General features: G+C 37.8%; 2 protein-coding genes across 3 annotated transcripts; both read left to right on the forward strand.

Moving 5' to 3' along the window:
- Window positions 1–17,141: 17,141 nt before the first annotated feature.
- Window positions 17,142–18,751, forward strand: LOC113054879 (C3a anaphylatoxin chemotactic receptor-like). 2 transcript variants are annotated; one of them, XM_026220657.1, is made up of 2 exons: window positions 17,142–17,385; window positions 17,551–18,751. In XM_026220657.1, exon 2 carries the CDS (start codon window positions 17,586–17,588, stop codon window positions 18,540–18,542), a length of 957 nt encoding a protein of 318 aa, XP_026076442.1. In that variant the 5' UTR covers window positions 17,142–17,385; window positions 17,551–17,585; the 3' UTR covers window positions 18,543–18,751. The 2 variants fall into 2 exon arrangements, with proteins under 2 accessions (XP_026076442.1, XP_026076443.1); XM_026220658.1 differs by having other exon boundaries at window positions 17,554–18,751.
- A 2,609-nt stretch (window positions 18,752–21,360) lies between these two features.
- LOC113054880 (C3a anaphylatoxin chemotactic receptor-like) lies at window positions 21,361–22,582 on the forward strand. The gene is made up of 2 exons (XM_026220659.1): window positions 21,361–21,381; window positions 21,596–22,582. The coding sequence occupies exon 2, from the start codon at window positions 21,628–21,630 to the stop codon at window positions 22,570–22,572; it is 945 nt and encodes a 314-aa protein (XP_026076444.1). The 5' UTR covers window positions 21,361–21,381; window positions 21,596–21,627; the 3' UTR covers window positions 22,573–22,582.
- The last annotated feature ends 445 nt before the right edge of the window (window positions 22,583–23,027 follow it).

The following is a 23,027-nucleotide window of genomic DNA, read 5'->3' on the forward strand; positions in this document are numbered from 1 at the left end:
TCTCTCTCTCTCTCTCTCTCTCTCTCTCTCTCTCTCTCTCTCTCTCTCTATATATATATATATATATATATATATATATATATATATATATATATAATGTTTTGTGATGATCTGTCGCCAAAGTTTAATATCAGAATGTTGGAATACTATGCTTTTTTATAATTTTTTTTTTCTTTGGTTGTAATCATCTTAGAAAAAGCTTGTAACATTTCACTAAAGCAAAGTGCATGATGTACAAACAGTGTTTAATAAATAAAATGCAAAATAGAACAGTTGTAGAACATTACATTTTTGTAATGATCATTAAGCATTAAATTCACTTTTTACTTCTATTTTTTTTTTTACTTTGTTCTTTAAATAAATTTTTTACTTTTGGGTAAAGATTGTTCATAATCAGTGCTAATAGTTTTTTTCACCCAGTAGTTTCATTGTGCTAACAGAAGTTCTCTGTTGGACAAATAGCTAAAGCATAATGTTTTCAATGCTAAACATCTTTTAAAAACATTAAATGATTTAAAAGCACAAAAATAAAGTTACATCTTTCGACACACACATTTACTGACAATTATTAAGAAAACTGACCACTTTTAACTACTTCCTCATTTTTATCACGACATCCGGAAGGCTACTCATGTAATATATTGTCGCCTAGCTTCTGTGGGTTGTCCGCGGGTTTAAGTGGCACCAATAGAGTGCCGAAGTTATGACATCACTTTGTAGGCCAAAACGCGGAAGTGAGTTAGCATTTTAGCACTTCCAGTTTCCTCGCCCTAAAGTCTATGGATTTTTTGAATGGGTTTTTGCTAAATCGCCTGAAATAAGGTCTGTGGTTAACAAAGCCTCTAAATTATCTCCTATACAAGTGAGATATCTCGCTACTGTCCAATATGGGGAAATCTTAAATTTAGTCCCGGAAAAGTAGATGTAGGTTTTAAGACATGGGCAGAAAAAGGTATTAAAAGTATAAAAGATTTATATAAGGAAGACAATCTTATGTCATTTCAAGAATTGAGTAATACATTTGATATACCTAAAAGTCATTTTTTTAGGTACTTACAGATAAAAAGTTTCATTTAAAAAAAGTACTGGAAATATACCACCATTATCAGTTTTGGAAAGAGTAGTCACCAAAGATTGTCATGATAAAGGTCGGATTTCACTTCTGTATAATATGTTGGTAGAGGGCTCCTGGAGTCTTCTAGCTCTCGTTTAGGAGCATGGAGTAAGGATCTTAACGAGGAGATCACACCAGATGGAGTGAGATTTGTTAAGATGCTCAAGTACAAACAGTCAATACAAGATTAAAGTTGTTACAATATAATTGGCTTATGCGAGTATACATAACTCCAGTATTATCAAACAAATTTAATGAAAATATACCAGATACATGTCCCAAGTGTAATGTTTGTAAAGGCACCTATTTCCATTGTATATGGGAATGTGAAGAAATATCGAAATTCTGGAAAGTAGTGCATAATATGATTGGTAAAATAATAAATGTGAGTCTCCCTTTTGAACCAAGGATTTTTCTAATGCATTTGTATCCTAAGCTTAAGTCAAAGGAATGTATCTTTATTTCTATGTGTATCTTACAAGCTAAACGCCTCATTGCATTACAATGGTAAAATCTAGAATCACTCAACATAAAAAGGTGCCTCAGGGAGATGGTACTGAATATGTCAATGGAGAAATAACATATATTATTAAAGGAAAGGGTAAGACTTTTAAAGATGTCTGGAATCCCTTTAGATCCTTCATAGAGAAGGAAGATAGTGACATGTTTAAGGAGACAATTGAAGATATGTGAGAGTATAGGATGTATCTTTATTAGGAGGCCTTAATAGTTTGTATGTGTTTTTTATTTTTATATTATTATTATTATTATTTGTTTTTTTGTTTGTTTTTTGTGTGTTTTAATTCATTAGTCTTCAATCAATCAATCAATAACCTTTATTTATATAGCGCTTTAAACAAAATACATTGCGTCAAAGCACTGAACAACATTCATTTGGAAAACAGTGTCTCAATAATGCAAAATGATAGTTAAAGGCAGTTCATCATTGAATTCAGTGATGTCATCTCTGTTCAGTTTAAATAGTGTCTGTGCATTTATTTGCAATCAAGTCAATGATCTCGCTGTAGATGAAGTGACCAAACTAAGCAAGCCAGAGGCGACATCGGCAAGGAACCGAAAGTCCATCGGTGACAGAATGGAGAAAAAAACCTTGGGAGAAACCAGGCTCAGTTAGGGGGCCAGTTCTCCTCTGACCAGATGAAACCAGTAGTTCAATTCCAGGCTGCAGCAAAGTCAGATTGTGCAGAAGAATCATCTGTTTCCTGTGGTCTTGTCCTGGTGCTCCTCTGAGACAAGGTCTTAACAGGGGATCTGTATCTGGGGCTCTAGTTGTCCTGGTCTCCGCTGTCTTTCAGGGCAGTAGAGGTCCTTTCTAGGTGCTGATCCACCATCTGGTCTGGATACGTACTGGATCCGGGCAACTGCAGTGACCCTCTGATCTGGATACAGACTGGATCTGGTGGCCACGTTGACCTCGGAATAAGAGAGAAACAGATGAATATTAGCGTAGATGTCATTCTTCTAATGATGTAGAAAGTACATCGGGTGTTAAGGGAAGTGTTCCCGGTTCCGGTTTACCTAATTAATGCAGCCTAAAAAACAGAGCAACCATCAAGTCTTAGACAGTGTTCCAGGTTATTAAAAGCAGAGTTTTTAGGTCCTATAATTAACACCTCTGTTTTTTTCTGAATTTAGCAGTAAGAAATTACTCGTCATCCAATTTTTTATATCGACTATGCATTCCATTATTGGTGTGTTTCACCGGGCTGCGAGGAAATATAGAGCTTAGTATCATCAGCATAACAGTGAAAGCTTACACCATGTTTCCTGATGATACCTCCCAAGGGTAACATATAAAGCGTGAAGAGTAGCGGCCCTAGTACTGATCCTTGAGGTACTCCATACTGCACTTGTGATCGATATGATACATCTTCATTCACTGCTATGAACTGATGGTTTCGTCTGAGTCTTGTGGATGTGAGTCCTGTACAAATTGAGATATGCTAAGTTGTAACGATGCGAAGACATCAATATGTGTATATACTGCTTTTTGTTACTGGTGTGTGTTACGGGTGTTGTTAAAAAAGTTAATAAAAAAAAAAGCCTCTAAATATTTTCATGTTTTGATCTATGACATAAAACACACCAGTTATAACCTGCTTGTGATTTTTTAAGACTTTATTGTGTCTTAAAAACGGTGGTTGCAAATGACAAACAGGAAATCTCTCACTAGCACGCGTTTGATAGTTATCTTAAATACATAGAACACAATTATAACTCCTCTATTTCTCCCTAGTTTTACTTACCGAGATAAACTTTGTCCCTCATGCTGGCCCTTACAATACCGGTAAGTAATACCCGTGGTTACGAGTCATCCAAAAATATTTTTTATGATATTCGGGTCGCGGTCGGTCTGGTCGTTTGAAATAAAGATGCCAATTAAACCTTTGTAATTAATATAGTACTAGACACAATTTTGAAATACATAGGCATACACTTTATTGGCTGAATAACTGGCGAGAAGATGATGGAAGAGATGGAGGCAGCAAGAGAAAAGATGAAGACACTGTTTTTGGTAAAACATGATTTTGACGACTTCATTACGTTTTGTTATAGAAAACTCTTTTTAAAAGATTTTCGTTTTGTATAAATTGTATCTTAATTTTGATCAATGTTTTATCAATCAATTGCCTGTATTTAATAAATAAGAAGCAAATAAATCGCAGACAATGTAATAAGGCACTGGCATGATCACTTGCATTGCATGTGAACTAAACTCAGCGTGTGCCTCAGATTTGAGAAATATAGGCTATATATTACAGAGTTGCACAATTCATATGAATTTGTATAAATGACCTACACCTAACCCCGCCCTTAACCTAACTGGGGTTTAGACAAATCATATAAACTTGTACAAGAGAGGTCATACAAATTCATACGAATTAGCCATCTCTTAAAATACATACGAATTGGTTGTGATTTATCACATTTAATCACAAACAGGCAGTGTTTTAATAAATAATATTATTATTGGCACAGCTGCCTATTAAATGTCCTCAGTTATGTTATTTGTGGCTTTGATCATGACATCGATAATAGCTAGTTAGCTTATCACCGTATCTTCATTTTCCATATAGATCCCCACAGCGGAACTTAAAGTTATGAAGTCATAAAGTTAGATATAACAAGACCCGTCCATTTAGAGGAAAGACATTATTAAAACTATACTAAAATAATTCTCATCAACCTTGATTAGACTTAGGGATTAGATTTTTTATCACTGTTTTATATTGCCTGACAGTCTGGAAAACTGGACTGGAACCAGGAACACTTCCCATACCACCCGATGTACTTGCTACATCATTAGAAGAATGGCATCTACGCTAATATTAGTCTGTTTCTCTCTTATTCCGAGGTCACCATTGCCACCAGATCCAGTACGTGTCCAGACCAGATGGTGGATCAGCTCCTAGAAAGGACCTCTACAGCTCTGAAAGACAGCGGAGACCAGGACAACTAGATGAGCCCCAGATTAGTGCTGAAGATCTTTGCCCAAACCCGACGAGACCCGATGGGACCCAGCGGGTTTGGTCGGCTCCGGTTTGCGAGGTAAATGAGCAGTCATGTGATGTGTTTTGATTAGCGCGAGAAAGATGCGAAAATGTATGCTGAGTAGGTGAAACGGAGGCTTGCCTCTGGCGATTACATTTTGGTTGCACCAGCAACTAAAGCAAAGTCTGAGGTGTGGAAAAGATTTGACCATGTTTATAATGAGTATAATGAGCCACTGGGTTACATTGAATGGTTGCAATCATAATGGAAGTCGTGGCCTAGTGGTTAGAGAGTTTGACTCCTAACCCTAAGGGTTCGAGTCTATGGGCTGGCAATATCACGACTTAGGTGACCTTGAGCAAGGCACTGAACCCCCAACTGTTCCCCGGGTGCCGCAGCATAAATGGCTACCCACTGCTCCGGGTGTGTGTTCACTGCTGTGTGTGTGCACTTTGGATGGGTTAAATGCAGACCACGAATTCTGAGTATGGGTCACCATACTTGGCTGTATGTCATATAATTAATTAGCTTTAAAAGTTTCTTACACTTTAAATATGATTTATGATTTTACATTGACAGATTGTGATATTAGCAGGATAATCCTGGCAATTCAGCTCCATCATATGAAGTAGAACTCCTATAGCCTAACGTGGATGGAATACGCCACATTTTGGATGAATAAATCAAAAGAAGGCCAGTATACTTGAATCAAAACGCAATATGGACTAGTTTCTGTGAATATCAACAGCAAATAGACAACATATGAATCCTGCATGTTCTTTGTGTCTGTGGATATCAGGCGTGGACTGGACATCGGGAGAACCGGGACAATTCCCGGCTATTTTAATATTGTTATTGTATAATTGCATGCTGAATGTACTAAAGCGATTATTTCAGAATCTGGCATTTGATAATCTCTAATAAGTCTCTAATAAATCATGAATCGATTAGCTGCGACTGCAATGCATTGGCCCGCGCTGTCCGCGCCTCTGCCACATGCTTTGGATCAGACTCAGAGTAATCAATGTGTGAGAGAGACCGGAGTGGACTGTGGAAGTGCACAGCTGGAGCAGAGAAGCAAAACTACTGTTCAGGGTTTCAAGTGCAGGTCAGTTTCATCTGTATATGCTATTGTAATTTTGTCTTTGTTTACTTAGCAGCAGCACATTGCTCACAATCACTCAAAATACTATATAAACAATAATCATATTTTATTATAGGTTTAGGGGGAGCTAGTGCAGACAAAACTAATGTAGCCTATGGTATGGCACTGAACGTAGTTTAAGCATAGAATTTGTAGTAAAAATCTAGCCCCCCCCCCAAAAAAAAACCTTGGTTACTGTACTTACAGACCATGGTAAAAGTCAAATACAAATCTTCAGTTTTAAAGTCATGAGATGGATAATGGAAGTTAAGGTGCAGTTCAGGAGAGAACTATTAATTATGTTGCATGTCCCCAACCTAAAGATTTAAACCTTTTTTATGTCCATTCAAAAAAGAGGGTTGTACATGTTTCAGAATGTGTTGTGGGTGTATGAGTGTGAGAATTCCCAGCCTAATTTTTTTTTTCCCCTCAGTTCACCCCTACTGCCCCTTGTGGCTGACATGCGGTTTCATTTACTACACATAGGCCTACTGAAGCTTGCAGTGTTTTCAACCTCTGCCGCCTCAATATATGAGTACATGAACACATAAACAAAATCTCTAGAACTGCTCTGAGTCACTTTATGAACATTTTACTTATTTTGAGAAACTATCATCATATCATGTACAAAGAGACAGCAGTTTCGGGAATGTTTCAGGAGTTTACTACACAGAATAGGACGTATGCTTATTAGATAACTGTATTTGAGTTGAGTTGAGTTGAGTTGTATATGCTTTTATTTTATTTTGTATTAACGACCCCCCCCCCCCCCCAAACCATTGTTAGATGCAGTATTTCCTGTAATTATGCAAATATTTGGTTTCAAAAACAGTATCTGTAAACTATTTCTTATAATTTTAAATCTGCATCAAATGTAAGATCAATCTCAAAGTAAAAGGCAGTCCTAAAGTCTGATTTTGTGGTGGATATGTTCAAATGTGATCATCTTAATTCAAGTGGTGAAGGACTGTGAAAGTCTGACAGTGTTGAGCACTACGGTAAGCTTAAACCTCCATGGTGTAAATTCCCCCCCAAAAAAGGTCATCATTTACTGAACTATTCCTTTAAGAAAGGAAGACCAAGAATGATGACTCTCCAAGTCAGAAAACTCCAAATATGATTTGAGTTCTGCAGTGAAAAACACAGACATCAATGGTTTTCATCAAATACTGTATGAGCATGTAATCACACAGTTGTTGCATCACAGCCTTGTTTCAGAAAATAAAACTTTGTTTTGCATTATATTACACACTTCAAGCACTTTTACATTTCTATTGCATTAAATTAGATTAAACTCTTTATAAAAAACACACACACTTGGACCTATTTAATTTCCTATTTATTTTAGGTGTCACTATTATAACAATATTAGAAAAAAAAAACAGACAAATAAACAACTCAAACATTCCCTATGAAAAAATTGGACAACATTTAATAACTGGATTGAGCTTAAAGGGGGGGTGAAATGCTATTTCATGCATACTGAGGTTTTTACACTGTTAAAGAGTTGGATTCCCATGCTAAACATGGACAAAGTTTCAAAAATTAAGTTGTACGTTTGAACCTTCCGGTTTGTCACAAGTTTCGGAAAGTTTTTTTTCGAGTATGGCTCTGTGTGACGTTAGATGGAGTGGAATTTCCTTATATGGGTCCTGAGGGCGCGTCTGCCGGAAGAGCGCGCGCTCCCGTATAGCAGAGCACTGAGAGCACAACAGAATTCACTGATCAGAGCGAGAGCGTCGCGAAATATCACAAAAGAAGTGTGTTTTTGGTTGCCAGGGCAAGACAACCCTGCACAGATTACCAAAAAAAAAAAACAGCATTAAGGGACCAGTGGATGGAGTTTATTTTTACAGAGCATCAACGGAGTTGTGCAAGTGTTTGTGTTTGTTCCCTGCATTTCTAAAATGCTTGTTTTACAAACAAAGCCCAGTTTGACGATGGATTTGCGTATCGTTTATTTCTTAAGGATGATGCAATCCCAACGAAAAAGGGTCACGATCGTGTGTTGGAACCACAGGCGGTGAGTAAAACTGCTTCAAATATCTCTGCCTCCTTGTTAGTGCGTCCGCCTCCCCTGCCGGAGACCCGGGTTCGAGCCCCGCTCGGAGCGAGTCGTTGCTGCTGCTGCTCTCGTTCAGTTTCAGCCTTCACAACTGTCACAGCTTCCAAACGCTCTCAACGCAAAAGCCTACTTGCGCTCGTGATTCTTTAGCTCCGCCCACACGTCACACCTCCAGCCGGTCGTGTTTTTCCGGGAAAAATCGGTAAAGACTATCTTTCTCTTATGAATATAATAAAACTAAATACTTTTTGGAGTTATGAAGGATGCAGTACTACTCTATAGGTACTCAAGATTAACAGGATATTGAGTGAAAACAAGCATTTCACCCCCCCCCCTTTAAAGCTTAAAGTTTTCAAACATTGATTGTGTAATTTACTGCATCTTAACACAATTAAACAGTTCTGCAATTAAGCAAGGCAGTCTTAAGAAATTTGACTGGTTTTGATTCAGATCCCTCAATCTGATACACAACTTGCTGCAGAAACTCCCATGCGGGAGCACACTGCTTGGGGTAGTTGATATCAAGAACACAAAATGCCTTGAAGCACATGTCAACTGCCCCACGTTGTGTGCTTTGACGGATCGCCTGACCAGCTAATATCACAAATGCCTGAGAGACACATTGCTGGGGATCTCCCAGCACCAGGACAGAGTGGAATGGCTTCGATTGCTGGAGGTATTCTACCATATTTGTTCCAACCTAAAACAGACAAAGACAGAAAGATTGATAAAAGAAAATGAATATTGTGTAGAAGGTGAATTGCAAGAAAGATAACAGACCACCATTGTTTGTGTTATAATGCTGATACTAACTGTACAAGGAAGCCAAATGAGCTGTGGTTCTTAATTGTTGTGTTCGTTTTGAGTGGGTCATGAATGTGTACAAGAAAATGTGGGTTGAGAACCACTTAGAGATAAAACTTAACATCTTTAACTTCACTTTCTAGTCAGATTGCTACCTTGGATGGCATCGGCCAAAACTGAAATACAACTGTGAGGAACCTTGTAGTTGTTGTTGTTTTAAAAAAAAATCAGGATTCACCCTTTAGCTTTCACATGAAACATATAACTTGGATTGCCTTCTTCCACCTGCACAGTATGGTTAGAATTAAGAATATTCTCTCTCAGAGTGATGCTGAGAAACTGGTCCGTTGTACTTAAAGGCATTTGGTGTATGAAAGCTGTCCAGGACTCTTCAGTGGAGTGCAGGATAGTCTTCTTCCCAACCCTGTAGACGGCCTGTGGCACCATGGTGGATAGCAGTGTTAGAGCTAATTCCCCTTTGGCATCTGTAGGTTAACAATATTCTAGGTATCAGTATGTGCGTGGCAAATAAAATGACTGTATAGATATATGTAAATGCACGGATATATGTGTCTCAACATAAAGACAAATTTGACCAAAAGGAAAGGAATCCCAGAACCCTTGCCATATGCAGTGTTTCCACTGAAATTACCCGGAATATTTGTATCGGGAAGTTTTTTCCCACCAGACATGTTTCTTTCTGCGGTGTAAAGTTACCGGGAAGATTAGGCAAAGAGACTGGTGATGTAGGTCTGCACGCGTTTCTCAATACAAAGTACGCTGATTTTGGACGTCCATCCTCGGTAGTTCAGACTTTGTGCATATGACCCAGGAGTGCAACGTCCGCGATGACACAAATCCGGTAATTCTGCAAACAACAGCGTACTTGATCAGTCATCAGTCAGCTCGTCTTGACTACTGCAATTTTCCTCACTGTACATTTACAATAAAAATAATTACAATGCCATTACAATGAAACAAAACATTATATAAATTAGCCTTTTTTATTTTCATTTTAACATATAGATAAATTGAATACAGACCAAAGATTACCTGTTAGATTTACCCAAAACAAATTATATTTTTATGTTTAACCACTAAGGGTGCTTTCACACCTGCCTCATTTAGTTCGGTTGAATCGTACCAGAGTTCGTTTCCCCCTTTGGTGCGGTTCGTTTGGGCAGGTGAGAAAGCAGCAATCGCACTCGGGTGCAGACTAAAAGCGGACCAAACAAGCGTACCGAGATCTGCTTGAAGAGGTGGTCTCAGTATGCATTCAAACGAACTCTGGAGCGGTTCGTTTGTGCTGAGAATGTGATCCGACCTCGAACAGACCCAACTGCAAAAAGTACTGATCATTTTTGGACTAAACCAGCTGCCGTAGTCAGCTGCGTTTTGCATTATAGGATGTGGAAGTGTTTGTTGACAGTTTGCACTTTAGCATGGCAGCTCGATGACAAACTTGGGAGTAGTGAGGAGGTGCGGAACTTCATAGAAATTTGGTCAGATGACCATAAGCATGTCAGAGAAAAATTAATGCACGCCTCCGCTTGAAGTTATGAGCGATTCCCGCTCGCCGTTTGCACTGTATTAGAACGTTGTTTTCAAGCCGCATCCTCGCTTCATTATATAAATGTATTTTTTGCATATTGTGGTGTATACAAACAATGTAATAGATTTTGGCCAGTGACAAAACCAGCCCGCGCATTCGTTTAGTTGTGTTGTCTCCTTGTTGTTTGCTGGCTTTTCGTCTTATGTTGGAAATTTCCCACACGTAAATTCTGACCAATCGAAAAGCAGTTTAGGAAATACGTCATGGCCAATCATTGATGTAGATGTTGTCATGTGACTGCATTTTGGTTCGTTTCAACTGGTACGGACCAAAGCAATCAGTGTGGTGTGAAAAGGAACCAAAAAAGCTAAAAAATGCTACAATGTGTTTTTGTTTGCCCTTGCTTCGGACCAAATGAATCGAACTAGAAATGTGAAAGCACCCTTAAGAGACACCAGAGCCAGCGGCACATATCAGAAGGTAGAGTTGGGGTACTCGAACTTGGACTCGGACTCGAGTCCGGACTCGAGTCCAATTTTGAATGAACTCGGACTTGTCACGCACTCGGGTGAATTTGTACTCGGACTTGACACGGACTTGAACATTTTGGACTCTGAAAATATTCCGTGTACAGTCGAGTCCGCGTGTGTAACAATAAAACCAGAATAAAATTGAGATGATAAATTAATGAATGTCTCCCCTTATGTCATTTTACTGCACCACACCGGCAGGCAGCAGTAGCATATCATCTCATGCTTACAGACGAAACACACGAATCACTCACTTGATATCAATGTGGATTAGTGATGGGAAGTTCGATTCTTTTCCGCGAACCGGTTCTTTTGGACGGTTTGATTCAATAAACGGGTTGAAAAAAAAAACGGTTCATTGGTTCTTCAACGCTCGACGTAATGACTGGCATTGGCGATGTCGATCAAACATGATCAAACAAAGATGTATTTGTTATTAAATTAACTTACATTTTGTCAGATTGCCCTTCATTCAAGCCCTCGGTTTACCCGCACTCATAACAATAGCACAGAATCAGTTCAGAATCAATCACCAAAAGAATCAGTTCGGTTCAGACGCGCTGTGAGTCAGTCGGCTTCACGCTGATTCACGCATGCGCAGTATCATCAGCTCCTCGGTTCTCGAATCGGACGCGTCCAAAAAAAAGGGTTTTCGGTTTCAGTTTACTGATGATCCGAAAACCGATGCAACCAATTCTTGACTCGAAAACGAGAATCGCTCTAACAAGCACATGCAGCAGTACAGTTTCATCAGCTGCTCTACTCGTGTTCATGTTCTGTTTACTACAAACTCAATTCGTGAATCTGTCATAATTTACTATAAATACAGTACAGATATTTCATAAATCATCCCTTATTTCTATTAAATATGGAGTCTTTAGAGTCTTAATTGTTGTCCAACTTCCTTAAAAATTTGTGTTAAAATGCTGATACTAACTGTACAAGGAAGCCAAATGAGTTGCACCTTAAAAAAATAAAAAAATATAAATATTTAGTTATTTTAGCACACTTTCCGATGTTTAACAAAATACTTGAAAAATTACATGCATGCGCAGTATCCATCAGTTCATCGGTTCTCAAATCGGACACATCCGAAAGAAACGGTTTTCGGGTCAGTGTACTGATGATCCGAAAACCGATGCAACCGAGTACCAAAGACAGCAGCAGCAACCAACAGATGCTGCACAGCTCAGCATTGCAGGATTTGCAAGACTAGAATTGACCAAACGAGCAGTGCAACTTTATGATACAAGTTCTCTCAAGAAAACAAGAAATTCATAATGCCATCATTAAGGATCTCCTCATGGGCTGCACTTTACCTCTGTCAAATGTGGGGGAGAGGCATTAAATAACTATAATGTCAGCTTTAACTGGAGGACAATATAGTGTGATACAATAATAAAACAGGTTCATTTGTATTTTCATGCACTTGTAATACAATAAAACATTTGAAACCTTTTTTGATAGGAAACTAGTTCTGTTGACATAAAAGAAAAATGTTCAATGGAAATGACTAGATGTAACAGTGGTATTTGTTTTATTACATTTTTATATTGCCATTGGTTTAATGGGTTGAAAGGTTAAAATATTAATAAAATGTAAAAATGTACAATACCAATTTATAATCTTTTTTAATTTAATTACTTTCTGGACTCGGGTGGACTCGACTCGGACTCGGACTTTAAGAACTCGGACTTGAGTCCAACTCGGCCCCTTTTGGACTCGGACTTGGACTTGATGTTTGTGGACTTGGTCTTGACTCGTACTCGACAAAGGTGGACTCGGACCCTACTCTATCAGAAGGTCTAGCCGAGGTGAGGCTGCTCTTGGTGGATACATAATTACTGAGCTCCCGATGATCCCGTGGAGCTCACCGTCTCCGAGATCGGTGAAACACATTTTTAAATAGAAACTGTCTTTATAAATAAACCACAGATTTGAGTTTTAAACAACTACATTCTCGTCTGAAATACTTTTAAAATTGCCTTTCATGACACAATAACAGAAGTATTTTGAAAATTATCCGAATAAATGGTGGTTGAAATCACAATGCTGCATGAACTCAACCAATCAGGATGTTTTTTGGTGCCCAAGTCCCGCCCCCCAAAGTTCCAGAACTTTGAAAAAGTACTACCTCGCCAGCAGGGACTTTCTGAGGGGCATTTTTTTACCCGTAACTTTATTTAGTTCCTGGTTCCTGTGATGCAAACACACCGAGTACCAGCCCAAAGTCCCTAGTTCCTGGGTAAATTTCCTGTGGTGGAAACGCGGCTATAGAACATTCTTATGCATAACAGCTTAAAGACAAAGCACAAGTATCTTTTAACTATAAGGGTTATATAGATATGCATACCCCACTGTTGAAGAAGTTGTGACTTTCCCAAAATCTTGCACCAATACATTTTAGCCCTACTAAAGAAAAATATGTAGGTATGGAGAGATGATATAAGGGCAGTAAGAGTAAAATTTTCAAATGCCCTTTTTCAAAATTAATCAAAAGTGCCCCCTCAGACAAATATCAGTAATAATATTCTGGTCAATAAAACAAAATAAATTTGAATTATAATAACATGCCAATGTGTTCAAATTTTTATTTTTACATATCAGTCGGTCTCAGGCGTTGCTTTGTGTTGTGTGCATTTTGATTGACTGGCTGATTCTCCACAGTCTGTTCGGAAATGGCTTTCGCGCCGCATATAGTTCTTTCAGAGTGTCTGTGGCTTTAAAAGCATTTAAACCATTTTGACACCTAATTTCACAAACTCATCATTATTTTTAATTATTCAAATTTAGCTGGGTGCATAATAACACTTTCTTCTAATCTGACAAACTCAAAACACATAAATATTTTGTCTTAACACAGACTTTAAATTAGTTAGATGTTGTCGCGATAGCCGGGGCTACATGCCAACCAGAATTAACACAGCTAACGCTAGTCTCAACGTAGCAACTAAGCCATGGTATTTTTTTTTCAGCAAATGGTGCTAAAAAAGCAACAGGGACATGGACACAGAAAAGTTTGCATTGCATCAACACTGACATACTTTCTTACCTTGAATACCCGAAGAGGCCAACCAAAGAAGCACATGCCAAAACAGATCTTGCGTGAAGCAATGGTTATTTCGAACGACGATTGTTAGAAAATTCCAGAACGGGGATTGGTCGGGGTTATTCTTCTACGGGTGTAGAGAGGGAAGGTGGTGTTTATTCTTAATCTTCTCATGAATTTCTAGCAGGCTGATCTGTATATTATAGGGGCAAGGATATCATATATTAACTTATTTCTTCTATTTCTTAGTTAATATATCCATGTTTAGAGGGTGTGTCACTTTATTTCTCCTACAAATGGTGATACTGTTTTATCACAATGTACACAACACACAGTGTGATTGTTCATATTATAAACTATGTTGACATGATAATATAATAACTCCATAAAATACACCCCTCCAACAAAAAATACATTAAAGAGAGAGCGAGAGAGAGAGAAAGCCAACCCTATGACCCAGATCATGGGTTACTCTTTGAAAAATAACCCAGAAACCCCCCAAAAAACAGAAATTGGGTCAAAATATTAGCCCTATGAACCAGAAAATGGTTACTCTCTGCAAAAAATAACCTATAATTTTAACACAACACAAATAATTTCCTTTAGTAGACTAACATACATTCAGTTTAACCATGAAAAATAAGATAACAAATTAACATGAGTGTAACCGTAACCATAACCGTCTATTAATGCCTTTAAAAGTTCAGGTATTGTCAAATCTTATGTAAATATAACATAAGACACTCACAGACATTATATTCCATTCAATTAAAGAGGCCGTTAAGACCTCCGAGGTGAAAACCGCGTCTGCATATTTTACAATATAATCTCTTTTATTTCCACCTTCCATGAAACCTCAAATACTCCCGGACATAAACAATGATTGATAACTTTACATTTTGTATCTTTTATTTCCATAATGTCTTTCACTCGCTTCTTGCTTCTTTCACGCAAAGAACATTGTTGATGTGAAGTGCATGCTCTCTTTCATATCCACGTTCCCAACCCAGTGCCGCTTGGTTATGATCAGGACCAATATTCAACCCAAATTTGGGTTAAAACAACCAAACGTCCCACCCAGTGGTCTCAACCCAGAATTTGAGTTGAAAAAACAACCTAGAGTTTTTCAGAGCGTAGGCTAAGTAAATAACTATTTTTAAACTGCATAGCATAATTTATTTTATGATAAGATAAAACATATCCCAGTACAACATTTAGAAAGAATTTCCAAACTACAACATCACTGCAAAATGCACTTCCTTGCACAATCATCATATAGTTGGCAAAAGCAAACCTACGTGGCAGTTTTAACTGTTGAGCAAATAACAGCATGTATTTCTCATTATTGCCTTTTAATGTTTTCATCTAACAGAATGTATATCTCACTATTGCCTTTTAAGGCCTTTCTGGTTTTGATGTTTGCAATCTCAAAACTCTTATCATTTGGGAGAGATTGGAACTCCAAATTAAAGTTAACCAACTCAATCATTTCTTTCAGCATTTTCATAATTTCCTAATTCCAAATCATTTTGTTTTTGCATAAGTTGAATTATTCTTCTTTTCATAAAAACAATCTCCCGCTTTTCCATCAGTTGACATTACCTCCTGTTTTCCTTTCTACCTTTGTCTTTTGACTTATTTGTTCCAGTTCCTCTGTATCCCTTCTACAAGAAGATCATCAAAGTAAATTTTTTATTTACCTGGTTCATTGTCACAGTTACCCAATGAGACACGATTGGGAATATTGGGAATGGGAAACCTCATTCCTAAAGAATCCCCAGATCCAACAATCTAGCTAAATTATATGATCAATGTATTTTTATTATCGGCGAAGCAACATTTTGATAGGTCCCGCCTATCTTCAATGGGCAGCAGGTCCTTTTCCATTATTGCACCCAAACTTCGGAATTCACTTACCCTGGCACTCACAACAGTCACCTATTTTAGTGAATTCAAGTCAAAACTTAAAACGTATTTGTTCAATCAAAACTATCACTAATTTACATGTGTATTTGTCCATTTTGTTTTCCTATTGGACAATTGTTCTATGAAATTGTTCCTTTCTATCAATATTTGTTGCTTTGGTGTACCATGTTCAGCGTCCTTGAGCTTGGGAAAGGCGCTATATAAATTAAACATATTATTTTTATTTATTTTTGGCTATAAAACACAGGCGGCCTTGTCTTCTATTGCTGATTAATGTAAAATAAACGCTAAAAAAAGAAGACTATTTTGTGAATGCTGATCATGGTCTCATTGGATACTATGAAAAATAATGTTTAATAAACAGAAATGAATCTGCCGGTGGGGGCGGAGCCACAAATGCGTGTCAGTTTACAAATCCGTGGGAACAGATTGCAAAAGCGTGGACACGGATTATGAATTCGCGGGTACAAAATCAAAAACCGAATATGCGGTTTACAAAATTGGAAATTCGTGGGCACGATTTGTTAAACCGAGGGAACAGTTTATGAATTTGTGAGTACGGTTTATAAACTGAGGGGACAGATTGCAAAACCACGTCACCACGGATTTATTTTTTTTCTCCTACAGGTGACGTCCCGGGCTCCTTAGACTTCCTCTCACACATTGCCGAGTATTGTTCTGCATATATCCTTCGGCCTAGGGATAGCTGCATACAAAAGCCTTTCTTTGTTATTTCTATTAGTCTTGTCTTAGTTTCTAGTTTTCATGGTCTTGTTTCAGTTTCTTGTTTTCATAGTCTTTTCTCTGTTTCTAGTTTTCATAGTCTTGTTTCAATTTGTAGTTTCCATGGTCTAGTATTTTTCTTTCCTTGCCTTGTTAATCGTGTTTTGACACTTTTGCTCTTGTTACTGGATTACCCCTCTTGCATAGCCCTCTGGATATTGTTCGCTCGTCTCTGTCTAATAAAAGCTTGCATATGAATCCGCACATCTCACGATTCGTCAGCCTCGTTACAATCATGTTATTATAATGCTACTAAAGCAATTCATCCATTTGAAAAAAAGTATTCAAAATTTAAATATATCAAGCTCATAAAACACACCATTCACTTCTTTTAAAAAAGATGGTAATGCATAAAATGTGATTATATATAACATATACGGGTTTAAGATGTTGTAAATGTTTAAGATTAAAACTAAAGATGGATTAATTTGCTTTAATTAAAAAAATGCAGCAATTGCTTCATTTGAACATGTTCTACTAGAAGTTGCTACTAGGTGAAGGGTGCTGCTTCCTGTATCCATAGCAACCTGTATGAGCATCTGCATGCATGTGGGTGAGTCTGTTCACCGAAAAGGGCATCTGGAAAGGAGGGCGTGTTGTTTTTGTGAATATATAATCTTATGGTTGGAACACGTACACCGCTACAATTCGCGGTGAAGACTTTAAGCTATTTACTTTTATTATTATTTGCTTATGAGTTATTGTTTTAATAAAGTGAAACCATTTCCTATGATGACACGTAAACTTGTTTTAAACAAGTAATTTATTAAGAGTAAAGTTATTATTTTTATTTTATTCCTGAACCTTCTTTACGAATTCCACAGTGGCAAAGACTCAATTGAGCTGAACTGGACTCTGGTGGGAAGAAGTACTGAAGTCCCTATTGCATCTGATAAATAACAGAGGTAAGAGTGATACTTTTTATCGATTTGCTTGTGGGAAAACAAATATGTGAATGGAGTATTTATTTATATTTATTTAGGATAATTTTACAACACTATAAAAATTTCTTACACTTTAAATATAACTTATTTTAAATATGATTTTACATTGACAAAATGTGATATTAGCAGGATAAACCAGGTACTTCAGCTCCATCACTGCAATGGAGGATTATTATAACATTTTGGAATATCCGATGAGAGTGATTTCTCTGGTCTTCTTCTACCTGACCTTGATCCTCAGTGTTCCTGGAAATGCCTTTGTCGTGTATGTTGCTGGATTGAAGATGAAGAGGACTGTTAATACAGTAGGGTTTCTGAATCTAGCGACTGCCGACCTCTTGTGCTGCCTTCTCACTCTTTACTATGTGATCGGGAGCAAATTTGATGATTACTGGCCGTACGGATCCACATCGTGCAAGATTTTCCACTTCGTTCTGCTCATCACCATGTTTGCCAGCGTTTTCACCTTGAACTTGATTAGTCTGGATCGGTTTACTCTGGTGATCACACCGGTTTGGGCTCAGAATCATCGCAGCTTGTTCATCGCACGACTGTCCTGTGCAGCGGCCTGGATTCTGGCTTTAATTATCAGTCTGCCTTTTATGATGTCAAGAGAGATTTACACAGAAAATAATGAAACATACTGTGTGCATTATCAAGCTGATGAAGAGCATTCTGAAAGAAGGTATAGAAGGTTAAGCATCATCAGATTTGTGTTTGGCTTTTTGGTTCCTCTCATGTGCATCACAACATGCTACGGATTCATCGCACGCAAGTTAGGCAGGAGACATTTTTACTCTGGACGAGCGTTTCGCGTCATGCTGGCTGTAATTGTGGCCTTTTTTCTGTGCTGGCTGCCGTATCACATAGTGGATTTGATATTAATATATGGAGATCAAGCAAGTTCTTTAGTAGGTTATGCAGTGGATCCACTGGCTGTCTCTTTGGCGTATTTCAACAGCTGTCTGAACCCAATTATGTATGCTTTCATGGGGCAGGATTTTAAAAGCAACGTTAAACTTTCTTTAAGACGTGTTTTTGAAAGAGCTTTCTCTGAGGAGGGAACACAAATGACACAAACCACCCAGTCCCAGTCACAGCAAACCCATTCACTGTAGTGAAGATATGAACTCATTCTGTTTTCTGATGAGATTGTAAAACTTTTTCATTATTTATTTTCAAAAGTCATCGAGGTCAAACTCAGCAAGTCATCTAACTTGTATTCATTTTATAATTGTGCTGTTATTTTTTCACCGTTGTGTTATGCAGTTTTTATATGATAATATAAAGCAAAGTGCATGATGTACAAATAGTGTTTAATAAATAAAATGTGAAATAGAATAGATGAAATGGATAATTTTTGTAATGTTCATTAAATATTAAATCAACTTATTCAAATTTTTATTCCTGAGTAATGATTGTTCATAATCAGTGCTAATAGTTTTTTTTTCACTCAGTAATTTCTTTGTGCTAACCAAAGTTTTCTCTAGGACAAGTAGCTAAGCGAAAGCATAATGTTTTCAATGATAGACATATTTTAAAAACTTAAAAGCAAAAACTAATTTGAATCAATATATCAAACTCTTTATTTAAAACATTGCTTATATAACACATAAATACCGTGTTCCGATGCTGGAACAGTGCATCTTCATTTCTCCTATTTTAGGACATTTTAGGACATTTTGTATCATCTGGATTTATCCTAACAACAAATCTTTAGGCAATAGAAACATAATGCCGAAAAATATAAATATAAAGCCTATCTGATAAAGGACACCGTCAACAGTATTGACGGCAAAATAGACTATGTTTGACAGGAGCAATATTTGAAAATCGAAAATTATTAATTTATTTTTTAAATTACATTTATATCTGATTATATGTCAGAGTTCAGAGCGGGTTCGCGAATCATTTGAGTCAGTTCGGGAGTTCAAAGCGGATTCGCGAATCAATTGAGTCTGTTTGGGGATCGCGAATCATTTGAATCAGTTCGGGAGTTCGTAGCGGGATCGCGAATAATTTGAGTCAGTTGTGGGGATCGCGAATCATCTGAGTCAATTTGGGAGTTCGGAGCGGGATCGCGAATCAATTGAGTCTGTTTGGGGATCGCGAATCATTTGAATCAGTTCGGGAGTTCAAAGCGGGTTCGCGAATGAATTGAGTCCGTTTGGGGATCGCGAATCATTTGAATCAGTTCGGGAGTTCGTAGCGGGATCGCGAATCATTTGAGTCGGTTATGGGGATCGCGAATCATTTGAGTCAGTTTGGGAGTTCGGAGCGGCGAATCATTTGAGTCAGTTCGAGAGTTTGGAGCGGGATCGCGAATCATTTGAATCAGTTCGGGAGTTTGGAGCGGGATCGCGAATCATTTGAATCAGTTCGGGAGTTCGTAGCGGGATCGCGAATCATTTGAGTCAGTTGTGGGGATCGCGAATCATCTGAGTCAATTTGGGAGTTCGGAGCGGGATCGCGAATCATTTGAGTCAGTTCGAGAGTTTGGAGCGGGATCGCGAATCATTTGAATCAGTTCGGGAGTTCGTAGCGGGATCGCGAATCATTTGAGTCAGTTGTGGGGATCGCGAATCATCTGAGTCAATTTGGGAGTTCGTTGCGGGTTCGCGAATCATTTGAGTCAGTTCGAGAGTTCGTAGCGGGATCGCGAATCATTTGAGTCAGTTCGAGAGTTTGGAGCGGGATCGCGAATCATTTGAATCAGTTCGGGAGTTCGTAGCGGGATCGCGAATCATTTGAGTCAGTTGTGGGGATCGCGAATCATCTGAGTCAATTTGGGAGTTCGGAGCGGGATCGCGAATCAATTGAGTCTGTTTGGGGATCGCGAATCATTTGAATCAGTTCGGGAGTTCAAAGCGGGTTTGCGAATGAATTGAGTCCGTTTGGGGATCGCGAATCATTTGAATCAGTTCGGGAGTTCGTAGCGGGATCGCGAATCATTTGAGTCGGTTATGGGGATCGCGAATCATTTGAGTCAGTTTGGGAGTTCGGAGCGGCGAATCATTTGAGTCAGTTCGAGAGTTTGGAGCGGGATCGCGAATCATTTGAATCAGTTCGGGAGTTCGAAGTGGGATCACGAATCACGAAAGATTTGCAATTGGCCATAACCTTTAATTCGTTGCTGCCAACTGGGGTGGCAGCAGGGGTGGCAAGGCTTTCTTTTAGGGTAGCATTTGCCACCCTATGCCACCCCGGTAGATCCGCCCCTGCTGCAGGTGACTGTTTAGTGGTTAATCTAGTCAGATGGAGGTGTTTATCATCTCAACACATTTAATCTCTCACACAAGCAGCTTCCTCACCACTTCTCCACCAGACATAACAGGACTCTTTATTTGTGATGAAAATGGCAGCATTGATTTGGATAAAAGGGTTTAAAATATGTCTGAAAATCTCTCAATGACTCACATTGTTAAAAGCCATTCAAACTCAAATCACCAGCAAACTATTTTGCATAAAGAATTAAAAATATTGATCTAAAATGAAGATTGTTATACATATACTCACATAAAGCAATACTATATGGCAAATCTCAACTGATTGATCATTTATATAATCACCCAATGTAAACCATCCTTGTCCAGCTCTCTATACTATAAATACATATTAAATACAATATTAAATTACAAACAAACAATACTATAAATTATGCTTATGACCTCCTGTAAACAATTGAACATATAAAATGCTATGTAAATGAATTTACTTCATTTATTTAAATTGCTATTTTATTCTAACATAAGTATTTTTTTTCAATTTATGAATTCCCTTATGCGATAAGAAGGCTTAACCAGCTTTACAGAGTTGGTCATAATGTTTCACAACTCAACCATGTTTGAAATGTTGCTGACGCATGATGAAGTAACAAAATTAAAGAAGTGGTATAAAGTCTTGAACATTAGATAAGAAAACATTTACCGGAATAATTGTGAATCGAATCATCACAACGTGAGTCATGATTTCTTACTAGTTATTTATATGATTATTTTGTAGTTTTAAGTAATGCTAAAATAGCATTTTACATGTTTGTAATAATAATTTAGCTTCTCAGATAATAGAAATGCATTGATCATATAATCATTTAACTAGAAAAGTTTCTTATCTAATATAACATTTTAAATATGATTTATGATTTTACATTGACAAAATGTGATATTAGCAGGATAAACCAGGCACTTCAGCTCCATCACTGCAATGGAGGAATATTATTTAATTTTGGAAAATCCGATGAGAGTGATTTCTCTGGTCTTCTTCTACCTGACCTTGATCCTCGGTGTTCCTGGAAATGCCTTTGTCGTGTATGTTGCTGGATTGAAGATGAAGAGGACTGTTAATACAATAGGGTTTCTGAATCTAGCGATTGCTGACCTCTTGTGCTGCCTTTCCACCCTTTACTACGTGATCAAGAGCGAACACTGGCCATATGGATCCACAACGTGCAAGATTTTCCACTTCGTTCTGCTCATCACCATGTTTGCCAGCGTTTTCATCTTGAACTTGATTAGTCTGGATCGGTTTACTCTGGTGATCACACCGGTTTGGGCTCACAATCATCGCAGCTTGTTCATCGCACGACTGTCCTGTGCAGGGGCCTGGATTCTGGCTTTAATTATCAGTCTGCCTTTTATGATGTTAAGAGAGATTTACACAGAAAATAATAAAACATACTGTGTGCATCATCAAGTTGATGAAGAGCATTATGAAATGTATAGAAGGTTAAGCGTCATCAGATTTGTGTTTGGCTTTTTGGTTCCTCTCATGTGCATCACAACATGCTACGGATTCATCGCACGCAAGTTAGGCAGGAGACATTTTCACTCTGGACGAGCGATTCGCATCATGCTGGCTGTAATTGTGGCATTTTTTCTGTGCTGGCTGCCGTATCACATAGTGGATTTGATAATAATGTACGGAGATCAAGCAAGTTTCTTGGTGGCTTTGGCAATGGATCCACTGGCTGTCTCTTTGGCGTATTTCAACAGCTGTCTGAACCCCATTCTGTATGTTTTCATGGGGCATGATTTTAAGAGCAATGCTAAACTTTCTCTAAGACGTGTTTTTGAAAGAGTTTTCTCTGAGGAGGGAACACAAATGACACAAACCACCCAGTCCCAGTCACAGCAAACCCACACACTGTAGTGAAGATATGAACTCGTTCAGGTTTCTGATCGAATTGTAAAACTATTTCATTATTTCTTTTCAAAAGTCATCAATTCAAACTCAGCAAGTCATCTAACTTGTATTCATGATTCCTGTTTCTCTTTCTCTCTTTCTCCCTATTTTATCTTTAATATATTTTAAGTGTTTTGTGATGATCTGTTGCCAAATATATATTTGGTTGTAATCATCTTAGAAAAAGCATGTGATATTTCATTAATAGTGGCATGTGGTTTATGCGCAGAAGTTATGAAGAAAAATAAATATGAATATACATAATTTAAAGGTTTCATTTGTGAGCGTAACAAAAACATTTTATTTTACTTATACATGTTATATTGTCACTGTTGTGTTATGCAGATATCATATGATAACTTAAAGCAAAGTGCATGATGTACAAACAGTGTTTCATAAATAAACTGCAAAATAGAACATTT

This window comes from Carassius auratus, chromosome 35, assembly GCF_003368295.1.
Source record: "Carassius auratus strain Wakin chromosome 35, ASM336829v1, whole genome shotgun sequence".
Taxonomy (NCBI): domain Eukaryota; kingdom Metazoa; phylum Chordata; class Actinopteri; order Cypriniformes; family Cyprinidae; genus Carassius; species Carassius auratus.

Coding starts and splice junctions, on each gene's coding strand:
- LOC113054879 (XM_026220657.1), top strand. CDS start 17,586: ATGGAGGATTATTATAACATTTTGGAATATCCGATGAGAGTGATTTCT.
- LOC113054880 (XM_026220659.1), top strand. CDS start 21,628: ATGGAGGAATATTATTTAATTTTGGAAAATCCGATGAGAGTGATTTCT.